At 44.1% G+C, this 20,000-nt stretch overlaps 1 protein-coding gene across 1 annotated transcript in view; it reads right to left on the reverse strand.

Annotated features, from left to right (window-relative positions):
- Positions 1-19,637, reverse strand: part of rars1 (arginyl-tRNA synthetase 1) — a 32,854-nt gene extending 13,217 nt beyond the window's left edge. Inside the window, exons 1-12 of the mRNA XM_062535994.1 lie at positions 19,472-19,637; positions 18,566-18,700; positions 17,334-17,522; positions 13,804-13,912; positions 13,270-13,370; positions 12,198-12,319; positions 9,529-9,649; positions 8,579-8,708; positions 7,563-7,667; positions 3,092-3,270; positions 2,754-2,863; positions 2,121-2,226 (exon numbers count right to left, since the gene is read on the reverse strand). Of these exons, the coding sequence (XP_062391978.1) occupies positions 2,121-2,226; positions 2,754-2,863; positions 3,092-3,270; positions 7,563-7,667; positions 8,579-8,708; positions 9,529-9,649; positions 12,198-12,319; positions 13,270-13,370; positions 13,804-13,912; positions 17,334-17,522; positions 18,566-18,700; positions 19,472-19,516 (1,452 nt within the window). The 5' untranslated portion in view covers positions 19,517-19,637. The remainder of the gene's footprint in view (positions 1-2,120; positions 2,227-2,753; positions 2,864-3,091; positions 3,271-7,562; positions 7,668-8,578; positions 8,709-9,528; positions 9,650-12,197; positions 12,320-13,269; positions 13,371-13,803; positions 13,913-17,333; positions 17,523-18,565; positions 18,701-19,471) is intronic.
- Between the last annotated feature and the right edge of the window lie 363 nt (positions 19,638-20,000).

The raw sequence follows: 20,000 nt of genomic DNA on the forward strand, positions 1-20,000 counted from the left end.
ATTCTGAAGAAGAAAATGTTGAGTTCTGAGTTCAGCATCTAATGAGATGACTCCTGATGGTGTTGGAAACACACATGCGAACCACATGTCTGCCCTCTCCTACACACTCACAGCGTTCTTCTGAGCTGAATCAACATACTGTAAGGGTGGTGTTGGTGAATTCATACAAGTGTAACGGTGCTAATCCTTTAACCCAGCTGAGCTGGACACAGGACTCTCCTTGTCCTTGTCTCTGTCTCTTTCCTACAGTGCACAGCGTAAAGGGCGGGGCGTACCTTGTCCCTCTCCTACAGGGCTGGGCGTACCTTGTCTCTTCTACAGGACAGGAGCGTACCTTGTCTCTGTTCTACAGGACAGGAGCGTACCTTGTCTCTCTCCTACAGGACAGGAGTGTACCTTGTCTCTGTTCTACAGTGCAGGGCGGGCCGTACCTTGTCCCTCTCCTACAGTGCAGGGTGGGGTGTACCTTGTCTCTCTCCTACAGGACAGGAGCGTACCTTGTCTCTCTTCTACAGGACAGGAGCGTACCTTGTCTCTGTTCTACAGGACAGGAGCGTACCTTGTCTCTGTTCTACAGGACAAGAGCGTACCTTGTCTCTGTTCTACAGGACAGGAGCGTACCTTGTCTCTGTTCTACAGGACAGGAGCGTACCTTGTCTCTCCTACAGGACAGGAGTGTACCTTGTCTCTGTTCTACAGTGCAGGGCGGGCCGTACCTTGTCCCTCTCCTACAGTGCAGGGTGGGGTGTACCTTGTCTCTCTCCTACAGGACAGGAGCGTACCTTGTCTCTGTTCTACAGGACAGGAGCGTACCTTGTCTCTGTTCTACAGGACAGGAGCGTACCTTGTCTCTGTTCTACAGGACAAGAGCGTACCTTGTCTCTGTTCTACAGGACAGGAGCGTACCTTGTCTCTGTTCTACAGGACAGGAGCGTACCTTGTCTCTCCTACAGGACAGGAGTGTACCTTGTCTCTCTCCTACAGTGCTATGTGGGGCGTACCTTGTCTCTCTCCTACAGTGCAGTGTGGGGCGTACCTTGTCTCTGTTCTACAGGACAGGAGCGTACCTCGTCTCTCTTCTACCGGACAGGAGCGTACCTTGTCTCTTCTACAGGACAGGAGCGTACCTCGTCTCTGTTCTACAGTGCAGGAGCGTACCTCGTCTCTGTTCTACCGGACAGGAGCGTACCTCGTCTCTGTTCTACAGTGCAGGAGCGTACCTTGTCTCTGTTCTACAGGACAGGAGCGTACCTTGTCTCTCCTACAGGACAGGAGCGTACCTTGTCTCTGTTCTACAGGACAGGAGCGTACCTTGTCTCTCCTACAGGACAGGAGCGTACCTTGTCTCTCCTACAGGACAGGAGCGTACCTTGTCTCTGTTCTACAGGGCTGGGCGTACCTTGTCTCTGTTCTACAGGACAGGAGCGTACCTTGTCTCTGTTCTACAGGACAGGAGCGTACCTTGTCTCTCCTACAGGACAGGAGCGTACCTTGTCTCTCCTACAGGACAGGAGCGTACCTTGTCTCTCCTACAGGACAGGAGCGTACCTTGTCTCTGTTCTACAGGACAGGAGCGTACCTTGTCTCTGTTCTACAGGACAGGAGCGTGTCTTGTCTCTGTTCTACAGGACAGGAGCGTACCTTGTCTCTCCTACAGGACAGGACGGGAACGTACCTTGTCTCTCCTAGTGCAGGGCGGGGCGTACCTTGTCTCTCTCCTACAGTACAGTACAGTGCGTACCTTGTCTCTCTCCTACAGTACAGTACAGTGCGTACCTTGTCTCTCTCCTACAGTACAGTACAGTGCGTACCTTGTCTCTCTCCTACAGTACAGTACAGTGCGTACCTTGTCTCTCTCCTACAGGGGGCGGGGCGTACCTTGTCTCTCTCCTACAGTGCAGGGCGGGGTGTACCTTGTCCCTCCTACAGGACAGGAGCGTACCTTGTCCCTCCTACAGGACAGGAGCGTACCTTGTCTCTCCTACAGGGCGGGGTGTACCTTGTCTCTCTCCTACAGTGCAGGGCGGGGTGTACCTTGTCCCTCCTACAGGACAGGAGCGTACCTTGTCCCTCCTACAGGACAGGAGCGTACCTTGTCTCTCCTACAGGGCGGGGTGTACCTTGTCTCTCTCCTTGTCCTTCAGCTTGTCCATGCTCCTCTTCAGGCCCTCCTCCAGCAGGTCCATCAGCCGCACCGTGTCGCCAGAGCGAGTCTTGAACTTCTTCCTGAAACAGACGGACAAGAGTGAGCCCCTCCTGGCCCTCACAGCAATCATGCATCAGAGTGAGCCCCTACTGGCCAATCATGCATCAGAGTGAGCCCCTACTGGCCAATCATGCATCAGAGTGAGCCCCTACTGGCCAATCATGCATCAGCAGGTTGAGTTGGTCATTGAGCCCCTACTGGCCCTCACAGCAATCATGCAGCAGCAAGTTGAGTTGGGCATCAAAACATTAGAGAAACGTCCATTGACTTTGTCCTAAAGTGTTAGTACCAAGTGGGAATATAGTGCACTAACGTGTCAGTACCAAGTGGGAATATAGTGCACTAACGTGTTACTACCAAGTGGGAATATAGTGCACTAACATGTTAGTACCAAGTGGGAATATAGTGCACTAACGTGTACCAAGTGGTGAAAGTGAAAGATCCAAAAAGGTCCAAAATGTTGCAATTTAAAGTAGTGAATAAAACAAGACAAATGAAAAAAAACAATAAATAAATAAATAAATAAAAAACACACACAAACACTCACTTGTCCTCTCCCAGCACCACTCCAAAGGGGGCGTGATCCACTCGCGTCACTTTGGGGTCGTACCAACCAATCATCTGTGCAGCGGCAAACACCACCTGGAAGTGCACACCCTGTACACACACACACACACACACGGCTCATGATGAGATTTATTTCTCAAGATCCTGCAGACACACACGCGCACACGCACGCGCACACGCACACGCACACGCACACGCACACGCACACGCACACGCACAGACACACAGACACACAGACACACAGACACACAGACACACAGACACACAAACACACAGACACACAGACACACAGACACACAGACACACACGCACACACACCTGTCCCATGTCTGTGACGTAGATGAGGATGTCGGCCTTCTCCACGAAGAGGCGGTGGTAGAGGGCGGCGAGGTCGGAGGTGTCGTAGGTGTAGCCTCCGTCGGACTTGACCACCGTCAGCGGGATGGACTGACCCGGGGCAAACACCACCTTCCTGCCCTCGTCCATCTCCACCAGGCCTGGGGGGGCACGGGGGGGGGGTGAGTGAGTGAGTGAGTGAGCCAGAGTGTGTGTGTGTGTGTGTGTGTGTGTGTGTGTGTGTGTGCGTGCGTGTGTGCGTGCGTGAGATTGAGTGAGCCAGTGTGTGTGTGTGCGTGTGCCAGAGTGAGTGTGTGTGCCAGAGTGAGTGAGTATGTGTGTGTGTGTGTGTTTGTGAAAAAGAGAAAGAGAGAGAGAGAGAGAGAGAGAGAGAGAGAGAGAGAGAGAGAGGGAAAGAGAGAGAGAGAGAGAGAGAGAGAGAGAGAAATAGGCAATAAAAATGCCCATGGCAGAGTAAAATGGATGTGACAGGAAAAGAAGTGAATGTTGTGTCTTTCTCTTCTCCAAATCTATCTGGGCTCCATCTGTCAGTCAGGAATGATGAGGTTTCAACTTTAACTTATGAAGCATTGCTTATTTTTGTAATTCAATTTATTCTGAATTGCTTCAGATTTGAAGTACCTGAAAATTCCTGTGGCATCATTTTGATAAGAAGTTTCTATTCCACACACCGGGTGCATTTTTATTGACGCACAAACAGTTTACGCTTCAAAACAAAAACAAACACGAAACACCAGTGCCCCCTGCTGGGGCTAGAGGACATGACCAACACATTTTAAAAATAAAAAATATATGAAAATTGAAATAATAAACATCTGACCCTAATTTGAACAGCAGGCAAAGTGCACAGTCCATAGAGTACAGCTATTATGGGATGGGAGAGCACTGAGCAGACTCCTCAGTGTTGGCAGTTAAGGTCTCGCTCCTCTTTCTGCCCAATTACTCAATTAGCTCTAATCAGAGTTTGAACTTTGCCAATCATACAAATTACTGTATTTAATAAAAATAAAATAAAATATTAATAACTCATCATCTAAAAAAAAAAAACAAACAAACACATCCATCTTTGACACTGAAATGTAAACATTTATGACATGACTGCATCACAAAGTAATCTAGGTTTATTATTGTCCCTGTGTGAAGCATCATTACATATGCAACCCACAGGGAAAATAGGGGAATAAATATTATGATTAAAAGTTAAATAGATAAATAGACATAAATAGTAATAAATATGCTCCTATTTAAATAAGTAAAACTACATTCAAGATATAAATAGTTGTTGAGAACTTTCAAGATGTTATGTATATTTTTTACAGTCTATGGCAGGGCTATTCAATTAGTTTGTAATAGGGGCCAGTTCATGAAAGGTATCACAACTGAGGGGCCGGAGAAATACCGCTTGAAATATGAGTCATCACGTACAAATGTAGATACAATAAACTACAACAGCACCAATATGGGTGTTCAAATGTTGCATTTTGTAAATGCATAATATCGTTTTTTGGTGGGTATTTGTGTTTTGGGAATATTTCTGCCACAGGCCCAGACTACCACAGTGGTAGGCCAACATTGGGAAGGTGACACTGGATCTATATTGCTAATATGTTGCATTTTGTTAAAGCATAATATTGTTTTTGGTGGCTATTTTGTTGTATTTGTGTTTTGGGAATATTTCTGCCACAGGCCCAGACTACCACAGTGGTAGGCAAACAATGGGATGGTGACACTGGATCTCTATTGCTCATATGTTGCATTTTGTAAAAGCATAATATCGTTTTTTGGTGGTTATTTTGTTTGTGTTTTGGGAATATTTCTGCCACAGGCCCAGACTACCAGTGGTAGGCATCGGGAAGGTGACACTGGATCTACATTGCTAATATGGCTAATATGAAATCTGTGATAACATTAACAGCCGAGCTGAGTTGTATATAACAATCTGAGCTTTGCGCAGTAACTGCTAGGTCCATACAATTTCCAATGGGTACAAACAGGTTTCAAACAGTGTTCAAATGAATCAAATGTGCCGTGCGTAATCGGTCGCATAATATTGTAACTCTTCTCAACATACTTGTACATTTAACGTTTCCACCATTTATATTGGATGAACGCGTTCACAAATCAATGTTACTTGCAGTGGACTTGACATCAAGGCGATGGATGTGTATTAGTTTCACACTGAAACTATTTGCGTGGTGCAACCCATCAAAATGTTAGTAGCTTATACTCCAACGTAGTGGCAATTTACGTTGAAACTAAGCTAAGATGGAACTTATGTTCAACTCGTTCTAAACGTTACGTGCAATTGGCTGAGGTGCAGTGGCTGCAGGACTTCAGAGCGAGTGAGAGCATGCAACAGAACTGATGCCACCAAAGTTAAACTTTTAAACCGACTATTTGCTCCAATAGCTACATTACGAGTGGCGAATGCTTTCGCGAGAATCTGCTTGGACTGGAGAGGCACACTACCGGTGAAATTTCATGCACCAAAAATGCTTCATGCTTTGAGGAAAACAACTTGGATTTGGCGCACGTCAACATGTTGGTGACGCTGCGTAAAAACGAAGCAAGGCACAAGTAACGTCTTTGTATAATAACACAGTAGCCTACAACGGCAACACACCACACAGAACATTATTTATGGGAGCTACTCGCAGTGTAGCCTATCTCTGTACCTCTATTATCGTGTTTTCCACCAGCTATTTACGTCTCTACCGAATATAAAGATTTGCTCATATAACATCAGCCAACATTTCAAGGGCCATTGCAAAGTATCTCGGGGGCCGGATCCGGCCCGCGGGCCGCTAATTGAAGAGCCCTGGTCTATGGTGTAGACCTTGTAACCCATAGAACGTTAAGACTGGCTTACAGCCAATCACCGTTGATACAGGGGTCCCCGGGTTTTTGTTGTAGAGACGCACGAGCGTGAAAAGAAGAAGAGAAGACGCCCTGAGAGTGGTGCGGCAGACGAGAGGTGAACTGATTAATAGTAAAGCAGTCCGTTTTGTTTTGATTTAGCAGTTATCTATTCGGCAACTGTTTTTCATGAGTTCGTTAGTTTTGTGATAAGTGAACCAACAGAAGTCTCTTCCTAAGTTAAGGATTGTTTTCGTGTTGTCTGTCGTGTATATTATAAACTGTGGCGTCGCTAGCTAGCTAACCAAGCTAGCCAGTTAACTAAGCTAACAAGGTCAGTGAAGTGTCTTCTCGGGAGTACTGTTTGCCGGACGACGTTGAAGGAAAACCAGATAGCGGTTTAGGCTTCCGGGTGCCTAATACTTCCTCTGGCAACGCTGGACATCTCCCCCCTGTTTGGATGCTGTCACCCCGCCGCTGGACTGTCATTGCTTGGGGTCTGCCGGCCGGCGCGAGCGAACGTTAATGGAGGTATCGTTACCCTTTTACTTTTCAGGCTCAGCTGAGTGAAGCGGCTGGTTTGTTTGTAGCCTCACCGAGCACAAGCAGCGACACAGGCCTGCAACGATAAGGGAACTCTCGATACTGTGTGTGTGTGTGTGTGTGTGTGTGGGCCCACATTGTCTTTGTCTTTATGTGAGTTTTATATTGATTTAATGTAATTGAACGGGTAGTTGTTGACTGGCATTCAGTCAAGCTAAAGGTTTTAGCATTGTAGCGACTGCCTTGTATAGCCTTACTTTGACTATACATTAAACGTATCTATTCACTTAGTATTTCTAAATATATACATATTGAATCATACTCTAGTACTTCTAAACTTAAACCTAGCCTATTTATTCATACTCTTGTACTTCCAAACTTAAACCTAGCCTATTTATTCATACTCTAGTATTTCCAAATATACACCCATTTTAACCATACTCTAAACCTACAGTTAATTAATTATACTCTGGTATTATAAACTTTTAAAACCTTTTTATTCTGGTGTGCTAAATATATTTAACAGAGGTGTGTTTACATTCGATAACACTTGCTGGTCAAGTTATTGCCACCAAGTTTATATTCTATTTATTGATTGTTTATTTTAATCCTGTTACCAGTCACACTTACCTCATTTAAGGTAATGTGCAATATAACTGATTGTACTTTGTAAGTAATCAATATCTTCCTTGTTAAACATACAGTATTTCTATTTCATATTAATATATTTCTTGTTATTTATATAACTTTACGATACCTTTGCCTTTTAAACGAAGACAATAAATTAACAGCCATTTGTATCTAAACTGTATTCTTTGTCTTGATGAGGGGATCTGTATAATTCTTTGAGAAATACTTATAGTCTGTCATTTGATATAACTAAGCTCTTAAAAGTATTGACACAAATAAGGAGAGATCCACTTAACATAACTCAGGCCTTTACCTTAGTGAAACTACAGGTAAAGGGCGCTACATATATATTACGTCATTTGCAAGGAAATAGATAAAAAACATAAATAAATAACTTTCTGACCTTTCTCTTCAAACTTCTTGACCACCTCGGTCATGAGCTCCTGGTAGAAGGACTCGCCCCGCTCCACCAAGGACACGTCCAGGCAGTCATAGACCCTCTGGAACTCTGCAGCAACAACACACACACACACACACAGCTCAGGGGAGAGACTCCAGACACCACACCATAACACACACTCATCACTCATTCAGCTACACACGCAGACAGTCACAGAGGACACAGCCCTGTGTGTGTGTGTGTGTGTGTGTGTGTGTGTGTGTGTGTGTGAGTGTGTGTGTGAGAGAAAGTGAGTGAAGGCGAGACACAGATCGACAGGGAAGAGTGTGAAAGAGGGAGAAAGAGAGAGAAAGAGAGAGAGAAAGGGATTTAGAAGAGATACACAAACAGAAGATGAAAGAGAGATCACTGCAAGAGCCAGCCAGACATGGAGGCGTGTGTGTGTGTGTGAGTGTGAGACTGAGAGGACACACGAGGAGTGAGGAGTATGTGTATGTGTGTGTGTGTGTGTGTGTGTGTGTGTGTGTGTGTATGACAGAGAGGACACACAAGGAGTGCGCGCGTGTGCGTGTGTGTGTGTGTGTGTGTGTGTGTGTGTGTGTGTGTGTGTGTATAGAGCGGAAACAAAAAGCCAAAGAGGGCTTCTGAAGAGCGTTCCTGCCGTCCTGACTGTCACATCAAAGCACCGCGGTGACGAGTAATCGCTAGGCAACCCCGACATCTCTTGCCCTCTGGGCTGTCCTCTGCCTCGGGGCGACCCTCACCTCTGGACAGAACACACACACACACCTCTGGACAGAGCGCACACACACACACCCTCACCTCTGGACAGAGCACGCACACACACCTCTGGACAGAGCACGCACGCACGCACGCACGCACGCACGCACGCACGCACGCAGGCACGCACGCAGGCACGCACGCACGCACACGCACCTTTCCTGGACACGTCACAGATGAGGTTAACACACACACACACACGCACACACGCACACACACACACACACACACACACACACCTTTCCTGGACACGTCACAGATGAGGTTCCAGGCCTTGATGAATTCGGGCTCTTTGCTCTGCAGCTTGACCACACACTGGTAGGCCCTCTTCTTGAACACCTCGTCTTCGTCAAAGCGCTTTTTGGACTCCTGAAACCACACGCCACTCACAGAGGATCAGCATGGCAACCTGATTAAACCTCAAGTTATCTTTACAAATCTACCGCCCCATTAAGATCATCATGAAGAGCTTTTTATCTTTCCACTAATACTCCTAAACAACACTCAAGATGAACTAGGAGTTCCTTGTTCAAACTCATTCACAGAGTTGCTGAGGCCTAGTCTTAGTAAGGAGAAATGCCAACTCCTAAGATAAGAGCTCCGTTGCTATGGCTGACGTCAGTAAGGCACAGTATAGCCTACGGCTAGATCAATAAATAAATACGGATGACAGGTTATGAAGCAAATAGCTTAGTAATGTAATACACTACGGACTGATGCAGTAGCCTATCTTTGTAATTTGATTTGTTGTACAATGAAACGTTGCATTTAGTTTACATCTTGACAATGAATGGAGATCTCCTGCAAGTGCATGTGCATCTCAAAACAAACAAACCGGACTGACGTGGCCATTATTTGCGTGTGTTTCTCCTAAATACACTGACTAGGAGCTACTTTTAGCCTTAATATTCTTTTGGGCCTAGAATCTGCTCTAGAATCTTTGGGCTCAGAACAAGAACACAGTGCTCTAGAAGTTTTGCTCTCATAGAACACGAACACAGTGCTCTAGAAGCTTTGGACTCATAGAACACAAACACAGTGCTCTAGAAGCTTTGGTCTCATAGAACACAAACACAGTGCTCTAGAAGCTTTGGTCTCATAGAACACAAACACAGTGCTCTAGAAGCTTTGGTCTCATAGAACACAAACACAGTGCTCTAGAACCCCGGGTCTCCCCTGAGGTGCTCACCTTGTAGAAGGCCTGCAGGTCTCCGATGGGCGGGCAGGAAGTGAGGTAGTTGGGGAACTTGTCCTGCAGGTGGGCGATGAGCATGCCAAACTGAGTGCCCCAGTCGCCAACGTGGTTCAGCCTGACGGGGCACAGACAACAGGGCAACCTCAAACACACACACACACACACACACACACCACAGAGTGGGCACAGAGATATCTACCCACAACTAGTGCATCTGCATCAACACGCAGGTCTACACATGTTATTGAGAACATGAATGTTAATACACAGGAGATGAAGGATGGAGAGAGAAGGCACCACCGCACTCCCATCCTCTCAGCCATTTAACCCTTTTTGGTAGTCCATTTAACCCTTTGGTAGTCCATGGTAGTCCGTTTAACTCTTTGGTAGTCCATTTTCTAGTTTGTGATTACAAGCCACTGTTTTAGACAACAGAGAGTGATACTATTGTAGCATAATAATTTCTCTTATATCAGAGGGGACATTTTAAAGGTCCCATATTATGGAAAAATCACTTTTTCTGGGATTTGATGTGTTATTGTGTGTCTCTGGTACTTCCACACACATACAAACTTGGAAAAAAAACAATCCATGCTGTTTTGAGTAAGATATGTGTTTCTGAATGCATCCTGCCTTCAGCCCTCAAGGTGAGCTGTTCAAAATCGTCAAGGTTTTACACGTCACAAGTATAAACATTTAAATATTCCCACCCACCACGTCCTTTTAGGGAATGATTACGTTTGGATTGCCTAATGAGCCAGACCCATTTCAATAAACTCTGCAAATTGCAATTCCTGCCGCTAGGGTGCGTCTAGATTTCGATAACTTTTGCATACAATGGAATTCAATGGAGGTGCATCGAAGTGAGTGGGGATAAGGATACTTACGAAATCTTTGAACATGAATAAAAGGCACAAAATAAGGTTGGTGTAAGAGTTATCTGTGTGTTCTTGGGACTAATTATAATTCCATCACTTGTAATACAGATGTATTACCTACAACTAAGTGAGATAACAGTTACAGTTAGCTAGCAAGCTAATCGTTTTACATTGGAGATTAGCCAGCTAGATGACTAGCTGTCAATAGCCACGTTTACATGGACATTTTTGTTTTGATTGAAATGAATCTGATTGATGATTGAATCCACCTGAATCTGAAGATTGTTTACACCTGTTTACATTATGAACGCTAATGCTATTTAATCTTCGTAGGCATATTTAGAAGCCCCTAGTCTTATTTTGAGATAACTAAGTTCGTTTGAGAAAATGTAGTTCTAAGTAACTATTGATGTGAAATGTTGTTGTGGCCTAATAAAAGCAATGAAAGATACGGGGATGTGCAATTCGCATGTATCAGTTAGTTCAGAAGGTGAAGACTTTCAGCATCATTTACTGTAATCACACATTCGTTTACCTGCAGGCTTTATTTGCAATAACTTAGATCGTTAGGAGGAGACGTGGAGCTCTTGACATTGCATGCTAGACTTCTTCATGAGGGTGATGAGAGGGTGTGCCAACATAAACAAGCCACTGTACACAAGCTCTTCACATCTTATATTATATAATTTAGATTAACAAATATCTAAATGATCAGTATAACAACAATTTGAATCTTAAAATGTAACTTAACTGGTTCTGTTCGTTGGGTGATGATTGTTTGGTTGGGGCAATGCAAACTGTGAGTGTGGGTGTGGCTATTGGGTCACCATGATGGAGAAGCCTAGCATGTAAAGGTACTCTTGCGACAATAACAGTGATGGCTATAACCGTGATGATCAGTATCATCTCTATGATGTTTTTAGACCTTATAAAAATTATAACAGATCTCTTGAAATTCTAGAATTAATCTAGAATTGTTTCCCAAAGTTCAATATTACTCCTTGGTTCATGCGTTGTTTCACTGCTTTTTGAATTGTAGTGGCTCACACATGACTGTGAATCTCCATGGGTAATTGATATTTGTAAAGCAACTTCAAAATGACCAGCCTCTCATCATGCGAAAATGAAAGTAGTCCAACTTCAAACACACTTGGATGTTGAAAAGAAAATATTCTACTTGCTGTCTTTACTTTTATTCGCCCCAATTACGATAACGTTGAATTTAATTCATTATAATAAAGAAAATAATATGGATGCAAGGTTAAAACTTTGCACAGTAGGTGCTGGGTAATATTTAGCATTATTGACAAAGTATGAAGCAAATCCAAGATGGCCAGGTGGGAGGCATCTGTTGATTGGGCACATAATGACCAAGTTAACAGTTAATTAGTGGGGCGTGTCTAAATGAGCAGCAGCTCATAAATATGTAATGTGCAGCAGAAACGGCACACTCTGAAAGGGACTGAATTAGATGATATTATAAGTGGGTAATAATGTTTTCCTACAAGCTATTTCCAGCAAACAACTTCAGGAACATGTTTTCTGGAACTCATAGACCCATTTTAACTTCTGGAAAAATAGCATAATATGGGACCTTTAAGCATTGCTGAATCTTGGGGGGGATATAATGATTACGGCCTTGACCTGGAGAACGATGAACGATGGCAAGTTCACTGATGCGAACCTGGGCAAGGTGCCTCGGCTGGACCGCACCTCACAAAACACAACGCGGATTACGTGCACGTGTAGTTCTTGGTTTGTAGGAGTTAGAAAAGGCGCACGTACCGCACCACCTCGTAGCCCAGGAACTCAAACAGGCGGCACATGCTGTCCCCGATGATGGTGGAGCGCAGGTGACCCACGTGCATCTCCTTAGCGATGTTGGGGGAGGAGAAATCCACCACCACCTGAACACATTAACAACCAATTAATACCTCACCTGAACACAGCACAAACAAACTAATACCTCACCTGAACACATTAACAAACAAACTAATACACCATCTGAGGGGTATACTACGAATCTCGCTGAACATAACCAGGCTTTCTTTGGATAACCTGGATCGATAAATACGAAAGTCGCAATCAGAGTTGAGTGGTATTACGAAACTCACTCACGGATGAATTTATCAAACTAGGCTTTCAGCTCAGATCTGTGCGCGTTCTCGTGGTTGGGGTGACTTTGACCAATCGGGAAATGTGGAGATGCACAAGACCGCCTAAAAAACGATTACTTCCGCATTTATGAGCGGTAGCAAAATCTAGGGTGGTCTTTTTTAGTGTCGAACCTATAACATCAAAAAATCGATGGTCATCAGATATTGTATGGTATGCACGTCCATAGTAGTGACATGTTTGCACGCGCAACATAAATTAGTTAAAAGCGCCTTCTAAATTCAAAATGTTTGCAGAGGCTGTTCAAAGTATGACAGATTAGCACACGTGATATAACTTTGTTTTTCAAGATAATGGATTGGTTAGGATTGGTCAGAGGGCGGTAGTTTTTCACGATTTGAGCTATAAGTTAGCACATGCACCTGCTACCGGCCAGGTTTGGTTGCGAGCATAAGATACCATGGTGATACAGCGACGCTAAAACAAATCCACTTTCGTATGACAGCATACCCTGGCTAATACACCACCTGGGTACATCAACAACAAACTAATACACCTGAACATATTAAAAACAAACGAATACACCTGAACACGTCAAAAACAAACTAATACACCTGAACACATTACAAACAGATTAATACCTCACCACCTGCTTACAGCTAGGACATCTTATGTGTTTATTTATCTTATCTCTAATCTGACACTACCTGAATTCTTCTGAATGGCTTCATGTGCGACTCACCTTCTTCCTGGACGCCAGAGGAGGCGGCTGAACGCCGTTGACCAGCAGGTTGGTCAGTAACTTGGACACAAAGGACTTCCTCAGGTGAACGTTAATGAACCCTGGAGATCACACATACACACACACACACACACACTTGATATACTTTATTTGATTCCACTTAGTTACATTAGGAATCAAATCTCCTGAATAATCCAGTGGATTAAAGCAGTTCAGCAATCCATCATGAGTTGTTACAGATTCAAGGGTATAGGAAACATCGCCTCTTCCAAATAAACATGCTTCCTATAACTGCTGATATAGAACAGCACTTCGCTAGCTGATTGGCCACACATCCACACACACACACACACACACACACACACACACACACACACACACACACACACACACACACACACACACACACACACACACACACACACACACACACACACACACACACACACACACACACACACACACACACACACACACACACACACACACACACACACACACACACCTCCCCGCAGCCCTCCTCGGCGCACTCACCTGGCCCGGCGATCTCCGTGCTCTGGATCAGCTCGTTCTCCGGAATGTTCTGGATAATCTTCTCCGCAATCTCCCTGGGGTTGACCTTTGACCCCTTAGCCTTCAGCATCTACCAAAGGACACAAGAGGTCACATGGAAGGTCATCAGGTCAGTAATCTCCATCACTCCCAACCCAGATGTCTGATGAGGGGCTGACGCCCGAAACGTCACATATTGAATTTCTACTCACAGCTCATGGTGTGCAGCGGACTTTTCTTCACTTATTCTACGCTCGGGTCGTCCAGCACCCAGTTTTCAGAACTTAAATTGCGCGTGCTTTCTTGTTATTATGACAGGAATCTCCATCATTCCCCATGGGGATCAATAAAGTATCTATCTATCTATCTATCTATCTATCACTCACAACCCAGCTTCCCATCCCATAGACAGGTCATGGCCAAGGAGTTGTGGCCTGTGCAACACTACCCTGCTATTATACCACACTCTTATCTCCAGTGTGAAGCCACTATGTGCTTAATCGTTTTGGAGGCACCGCAGAGACATCACGTGACTAATTCACTTATCTGATGCCACAGAACTAAACTGAAACTAGCTACAGTAATACAGGCCATTTCACTCTACTGCACGAGCATACGCTTCAGGACAACACAACACATTCAAATGGAAAGAAATGTAGTCAGTCATAAGACATTAAAGGGTCTTGTTCCATTTTCCATCAGTTTGAATAGGAGACACCAAATTTAGGCTATTAAAATGACACGCTCTAGTTTTTGGGGTTAAGGGATATTGTAAAGTGTATGTTTTCATAAAGCGGTCAGCTTGTTTATGACTTTAGACATGCGTTACGCCTTTAGACATGACAAACTTAATTCATATGTTGTGATGACATGTGTCATCATTCATACACCATTGTTTGACAAATCCACGTAGAGTTGTGGTCAGAGGTGTCAGAAGTAAAAGTAGAAAGTAAAAACAGTACAGGTGATTTCACTAATGAGCTGCTCCACCTGGCTTAAACGTTTTGCTAATTAGAATCAGCTAATTAAGTGAGTGGTTGGAACAAAAATGTGAGCTGGACTTTACCCCCCCCCCCCCCCCCCCCCCACACACACACACACACACACACACACTCACTCACACACACACACTCAACCTGTCCTAGCTACAGCAGTTAGGGATTGTGGGTACATTTTACTGTCTTTTTAATGTTAGTAATGCTTTTTTTGTGTGTCTCTGCACTCTTTATTGTGGATTTTTTGGATGTGTATGACATCTATGTTCTATAGAACAACTGATGAGTATAAGGGATTTTCAGAGCATTGTCAGGATAACCATTGATGAGAAGACCATTGTTAAAATATATGGACATTTTAGAGAATACACATAGTTCCCCAAAGGTGCAATGTGAAATTGACTACTTTCTCAATTTACATTCATCTGCTCCCTTTGGGGTGTCACAAAGTTCAGCACTCAGTGCTTGCTTACAATGGCTGGGTCTCCCAGATTCGTTAAGAAGCTCTTAAGTGCTAAGAGCTTCTTAGAAGCATTCTAAAGCTCCTAAGAAGTTTATAGCACTTAAGAGCTTCTTAATGAATCTGGGAAACCCAGACATTATCTGCAGAAGCACTTGGGCCCTATGCCCGACAGTTATTCTGGGCCTCCCAATAACATGTAGTTTACAGTATGTCAGGGAAGGGGCTTAGGCCCCCTGTCAATGCTGCATGCTTGCAATTGGATGGATTTCGGTATTCAAATATTGAAGCATTTGATCTTCCGTTAGTCAGGAGTTTAACACGGTTTTAAACTCCAACTCTAGTTTAAACCATGTTTACCTCCAAACTAGTGAAAGTGCAATTGCCCTGTTCAGTCTGAAAGTGCTGATTGAGTTGGCAACAAGATCAAATACATAGAATCTTGGCACGGGATTAAGATGTTGTAGATGATCATCTACTTGATGGTTTATGGCACAAATAAACATTTTCATGACAACATGACAACAACAGTATAGCCTTTAGTGTAACTTTCACTTAGTTGCATTTTATTTCAAGATTAAATTTCAGTGGCCTAGGGTTACATGTAATATCTTAAAGAATAAGTTGACTTGGGCTGTGGCATTATGGGAACAAACTTCAGCTAATTTTTATTGTTGTTTAGACTTGTTTTTGTAAGTAGCACCAACTAAAGTCAGTCAGCCGATTTCTTTTTACTTTGTGTTAACTCATACTACTCAATTGTAAAAGTTTGTAAGAAATCACAAAAAAAAGTTTAGATAACTGTTTGTTTCTCATTTACCACGTCTTTCTGATTTTTTTGAGTTAGGCTATACAGTATATTCTGAGGTGTAAAAGTCCAGCTCACATTTTTGTTCCAACCATTTACTTAATTAGCTGATTCTAATTAGCAAAACATTTAAGCCAGGTGGAGCAGCTCATTAGTGAAATCACCTGTACTGTTTTTACTTTCTACTTTTACTTCTGACACCTCTGGTTGTGGTCTACGGCCTGAGGTCTGAAAACACTGAAGGTGAAAGTGAAAGGAACGAGAACGATACAGACAATCACACAACTGCACACAGTATCTATATAACCACAGGCATCTATAGATTACTGCACACAGTATCTATATAATTACTGGGACATGGGGCCAAGAGGAAGTTCAGCGCTCTACATCTCAATACAGCGCATGTCAGAACCATAAACGTGAATGTGTGTGTAAAATAATCTGGGCCCCAACACAGACGAACAAGGTCCATTTCCATACGTACATTATGCACACATCATAAACACATTATGTACTCCATATACATTATGGTAAACGTCTCTCCTCTATCTCTACAAATATGCACATATTTTGTGAAACGGTCAACGTTATGCTAAAACAACCAGAACCCCAGAGGACAAAATCAGGTTTGTCCACATTAATGTATGCCGTTGTAATGTATGGCGCTATACATTTCACATCTACTGACTCGGACTCTTTCTTCCAAAGCCATTTAGTCACACAAACATAGCTCATGACACGGATGTTGTAAACTCCTTACTCTACCAAGTGATTCGTTTACACGGGTAGCAACTCCAATTGTCTGTTTGTGTGAGAGAGAGAGTGTTTGTGTGTGTGTGTGTGTGTGTGTGTGTGTGTGTAGGAGACCAAAATGAGCCATGGCCATGTTTTGCACTGGTAGTCACTCTGTAAGTGTGAGTGTGAGTGTGAGTGTGAGTGTGAGTGTGAGTGTGAGTGTGAGTGTGAGTGTGAGTGTGAGTGTGAGTGTGAGTGTGAGTGTGAGTGTGAGTGTGAGTGTGAGTGTGAGTGTGAGTGAGTGTGAGTGTGAGTGAGTGTGTGTGTGTGTGTGTGTGTGTGTGTGTGTGTGTGTGTGGGACACCAACCTGAGCCATGGCCATGGCGCTGTTACACTGGTAGCCACTCTGTGAGTGTGAGTGTGAGTGTGAGTGTGTGTGTGTGTGTGTGTGTGTGTGTGTGTGTGTGTGTGTGTGTGTGTGTGTGTACATGTGTGTGTGTGTGGGACACCAACCTGAGCCATGGCCATGGCGCTGTTACACTGGTAGTCCCCGAACTTGGCCTGCTGGCTGGGGGTGACGGCCAGGGGAGCGCTGTCCAGCTCTGGGCAGGCCGCGCGGATCGCCTCACCGAAGATCTCCTGCAGCCGCAGGTTGATGTTCATCATGGTCTTAGTGCACTCCATCCTCTCCTCCTGCAGGCTCTGTGGAGAGAGACAGCGCACACACACACATTTGCATTTATTCACTTAGAAACACATGTTCAGCACACACACATTTGCACTTATTCACTTAGCACACACGTATGTCCAGCACACACACACACACACACACACATTTGCATTTATTCTCTTAGCACACACGCATGTCCAGCACACACACAGACACACATTTGCATTTATTCTCTTAGCACACACGTATGTTCAGCACACACACACATTTACAGTTATTCACTTACCACACACTTATGTCCAGCACACACACATACACGTACATTTGCATTTATTGGCTTAGCACACACTTTTGTCCAAAGCGACTTGAATGAAATGAGGAAGAACATTCAAGCTACAACACAAAAGAGCAATGAATACTCAGTAATGTAGTCTAGTCAGCTGTAGTGGATTTTTTTGATTGATTGATTGTGTTTATTTAAGTGTCAAACACCTTTTTTGGTGCCCAGCCCACATGGGCTTATTAGACACTGAATCAACAATTACACAGTAATTTAACTATCTCCATATAGCCACGTACACAGAGACATAGTGGATATACTGTGATCTACCCAAAATGGTATCCTTGACTATTGTGAGTGGTTATACAGTACTGCGCAGCACGCAGACTACACCACTGTAAATGCTACAATACGTATCACACGCGATCCTACAGATCTTCCTGGACTAAAGCAGAAGGGCTGCACATCAACACGCAACATCATCACATGAGAAACAAGCACTCAAGTATCTTATTGATGACCGTAGATACAGCGCCCCTTGACATATACTATCTCCATATGGACAGCTACATACTTTATGTAACACCTTATGGTCTTGCCTTACCTCCACAGAAAAAGAAACTGTGTCAAGTACGACAGAGGATTCAAGAAAATATGAATAGGCTACACTGCAAAATGAGTCTTCTTAATAAAGCTCTGTGTGTCTGTGTGTGTGTGTGTGTGTGTGTGTGTGTGTGTGTGTGTGTGTGTCCATGTTCCATTGAGTCTCCAACTTGGCATATTTACTGTACTTACCCTTTTCAGGATGTTGAGTCTGTACTTGAGTTTGGTATTCTCCTCCCGGAGCTCGTCTATGTGATTGGGAACACCCAACGCCACCGGGTTCTTCAGGCTATCGATCTGAGCCGACAGCGCTTTTATCTCATTCTCCTGTGACACAGAGGCAACCACACATGAGACTGCACGTTCGGCTAACCTCACTCACCAATGTCAAAGTGAGGAAATAACACAACACAAGCAACAGTCCGATAGCGGCTTTAACAGGACAAAGAGGGGTTGGTTCCTTATTCCCTTATATTGCCCGTTTACGATACACTGGGTGGAGTGCTGTTATCTTTACTAAAAATGAAAATAAAAGTCAAGCTTTAAAGTTGAATATACTGATGTCGGGGGCAAGAACTAACCAGCTAGTTACATATTAAATGGGCTGTTGGAGCGTATGAAAGGAAGCTAGTAGGCTATCAAAATTGGCCCTTATAAAACCTGCTCATCAACAGCAAACCGTCAAGTTACAGCGACTGTATCATCCGACACTTCAACTGTTGGATGATGGCAGTGGGATCCAGGTAGCAGCTACTGGCATTGCGTTGGATGAGTTGGCAAACAGCTCCTGTTCTCAACACGGCTAACATACCACACAGCATGGATCCAGAAATGAGCGTCCATTCTATGTTGTCTACATTTTAGTGAGAGGCCACATGGGTTTTAACGCTACTGACAGGGCAGACCTAACGTGCTTAGAAGACGAGACTGCAAATGTAAGTTATGCCGATTACGTTACACCGCATCCTCAGCTGGTGATGATAGTGACAGCTGCTGCCTTTAACTTACGTCACCGACCAATCAACATGCAGTCCCACTTTTACCACAAACTGAGAAATCACAAATCAGCCGACGAATCCTCCGAAAAGTGTAACAAACCTGTCGCAGGAGTCGGGCTGTGTATTCGGCGATAGGGTCTCCCATAATCGCTGTTAAACCGCAACTACAGATTTCAGAAAAAGTCTAAACTTCTGTTACACGCCTCAGCACGATAGATGGCAAGAGAGCCCAGAAGTTGCCTCAGCGAGTCAGCGTGTTTCCTGAACCCGACCGGCTGTAGAAGAGTTTCACAAAGAGAGGCGGCGCTAAATCTCTCTGACAAATTTCACACTGCCCTCGTGTGGACGCCAACGGGATTGCAGGTAGACAGCGCCATTCAGCCCCGGCCCAAGTTTGCCTAAATCTTATAACAGTGTTTTATAGCTAGTCTGTTCTGTTATTTCTAAATTGAAAACTAAATATGAGATGGTGGACTTATTCACTGTTTAATATAATATTATAAGTCTTACTCCAGTCATACACTTTTATTGAGTGACATAGTAGGCCTGAATTGGGTGCCGTCTTTCTCAGTGCAGTTACATCTCTGCTGAAATGGTGGCACTACACAATGATTGGTGTAATCCAAGGT

Source organism: Sardina pilchardus, chromosome 5, assembly GCF_963854185.1.
Source record: "Sardina pilchardus chromosome 5, fSarPil1.1, whole genome shotgun sequence".
Lineage (NCBI taxonomy): Eukaryota > Metazoa > Chordata > Actinopteri > Clupeiformes > Clupeidae > Sardina > Sardina pilchardus.